The sequence below is a fragment of the Lipotes vexillifer genome, unplaced genomic scaffold (genome assembly GCF_000442215.2).
Source record: "Lipotes vexillifer unplaced genomic scaffold, Lipotes_vexillifer_v1.1 scaffold230, whole genome shotgun sequence".
Lineage (NCBI taxonomy): Eukaryota > Metazoa > Chordata > Mammalia > Artiodactyla > Lipotidae > Lipotes > Lipotes vexillifer.
In genome coordinates, this window is record NW_006775143.1 from 4,729,591 (window position 1) to 4,731,302 (window position 1,712).

The 1,712-nt window shown below is 56.9% G+C and overlaps 1 protein-coding gene across 1 annotated transcript in view; it reads right to left on the minus strand.

Moving 5' to 3' along the window:
* Window positions 1–1,712, minus strand: part of COL27A1 (collagen type XXVII alpha 1 chain) — a 146,393-nt gene that overhangs the window by 118,846 nt on the left and 25,835 nt on the right. Inside the window, exon 5 of the mRNA XM_007449735.1 lies at window positions 1,043–1,096. Coding sequence (XP_007449797.1) covers window positions 1,043–1,096 — 54 coding nt within the window. The remainder of the gene's footprint in view (window positions 1–1,042; window positions 1,097–1,712) is intronic.

Genomic DNA, 1,712 nt, shown 5'->3' on the forward strand with positions numbered 1-1,712 from the left:
CTCTTTCGGCACGGTTGCTGTGCTCTTGGCTTCCCCAAGCCTGTGTCTTCCTTCCCCTCCACCTATTTCTCCAGCCATCACTCGAGGCTTCTCCCTGTAACCTAAATAATGCTGGCCCCGTACTTTTCCTCGTGCTTCTCACTCCACGCCCCACCCTGGACAGCTCTGTTCTCTGCCGGTGCTCCAGGAATGCACCAAGGCGCTCCAGGGCTGGAGGCCCCCGACACTCATCAGAGCGCCAGTCACGTGGGTTTCTGGTCCCATCCAAAGTCCAGAGGTGGCATCTCTGTGCTGGCCACCCCCCAGGGCTCTATCTGCAGCTCAGAGTTCTCCTGAGTTTCAGAATGTCCGCGAATCATCTCCACCGGGCCGGCCTACAGATTCCCAAATGCAACATTCCTTCTTCCGGCTCCTCGATTTGGTCACCTAGGCTAACACCAGGGAGTCACCATCTCTCTCCTCTCGCCCATCACCGAGTCCTCCCTACCTCACCTCCACATTGTCAAGGTGTCCACTCCCCTCCTCCCACACCCCTACGCTGGCCTGTATCACTCCAGGTCTCCCTGCCTCTACTCTGGTTCCGCACCCCCCAGCCCATCTTCCACATGGCATCCGGGGTCTTTCTCAAACATGATCTTTCCAAGTCTCTCCCGAGCTCAAAACTTGACGTGCCTCCCCAGGGTGTGTCTTATGACCCAGTAACACATACATTCGAGCTGGACCTTCACAGCCCTCCCGATTTAACAGCAAATGACCTTTCTTCCCACGCCCTTTGAGGGCCTTAGGTTCCAGCGGCCCTTCTCCCCCTCAACCCCTCCCCACCAGAAGCTAAACTCTTAACTCCTCACTGTGTCTCCAGCCCGGTACAGGGCCTGGCACCTGGGAGGCACCAGGGAGTGCTTGTGGCCTGGATGTATATCCTCCACTGTGACCCTGAGGCCCGACCACCAGGAGCCTCTAAGAAAAGAAGCTCCCCCAATGCAGCCCTAACCTCAGCATCCATACCACGGCTCTCCCTCCAGACCCCACAGCAAACACTCACTTTGGCTCCAGGAGGGCCGGGGAGGCCTGGATTTCCATAAGGCCCAGGAGGACCCTGAAAGGGAAAAGAAAGAAGAGATGAGGGGAAAATAGGGGTCATCCCACTTCCTAGAGCAGGGCCTGGCACTTCCGCCCACCCATCCGCTGGGTCTTCCCTAGCCAAGTCTCAGCAGTCTGGCCATGGCAGCTGCTTGCAGAGAGGCTCCCCTGACGCCTGGCCCCGTGCTAAGCACTTGCCGTGCATTATCTCACTTTATCCTATTAACCCACAAGGTAGGTGCTACCAGGATTCCTGTTTTCAAGATGAGGAAGCTGTTGCTCAGAGAGGTTTATAACTTTCTCAGGTCACCCAGCTGCTAAGGGGCAAAGCTAGATCTCAACCTCAGATGTGTGGCTTCAGAGCACAAGCCCTTAACCCCTGAACGTGACCACCTTTCTGTACGCTCTCCACCTGGCCTCATGAGCCCCTCCCACACTTGCTTCCTCAGGCTCAGAGCACACTTAGCTATTTGCTGCCCTGACGACGCCTGCTATGGATATTTCCTCTCTGTATCACCTTTTTTTTTTTTTTTTGCGGTACGCGGGCCTCTCACTATTGTGGCCTCTCCCGTTGCGGAGCACAGGCTCCAGACGCGCAGTCTCAGCGGCCATGGCTCACGGGCCCAGCCGCT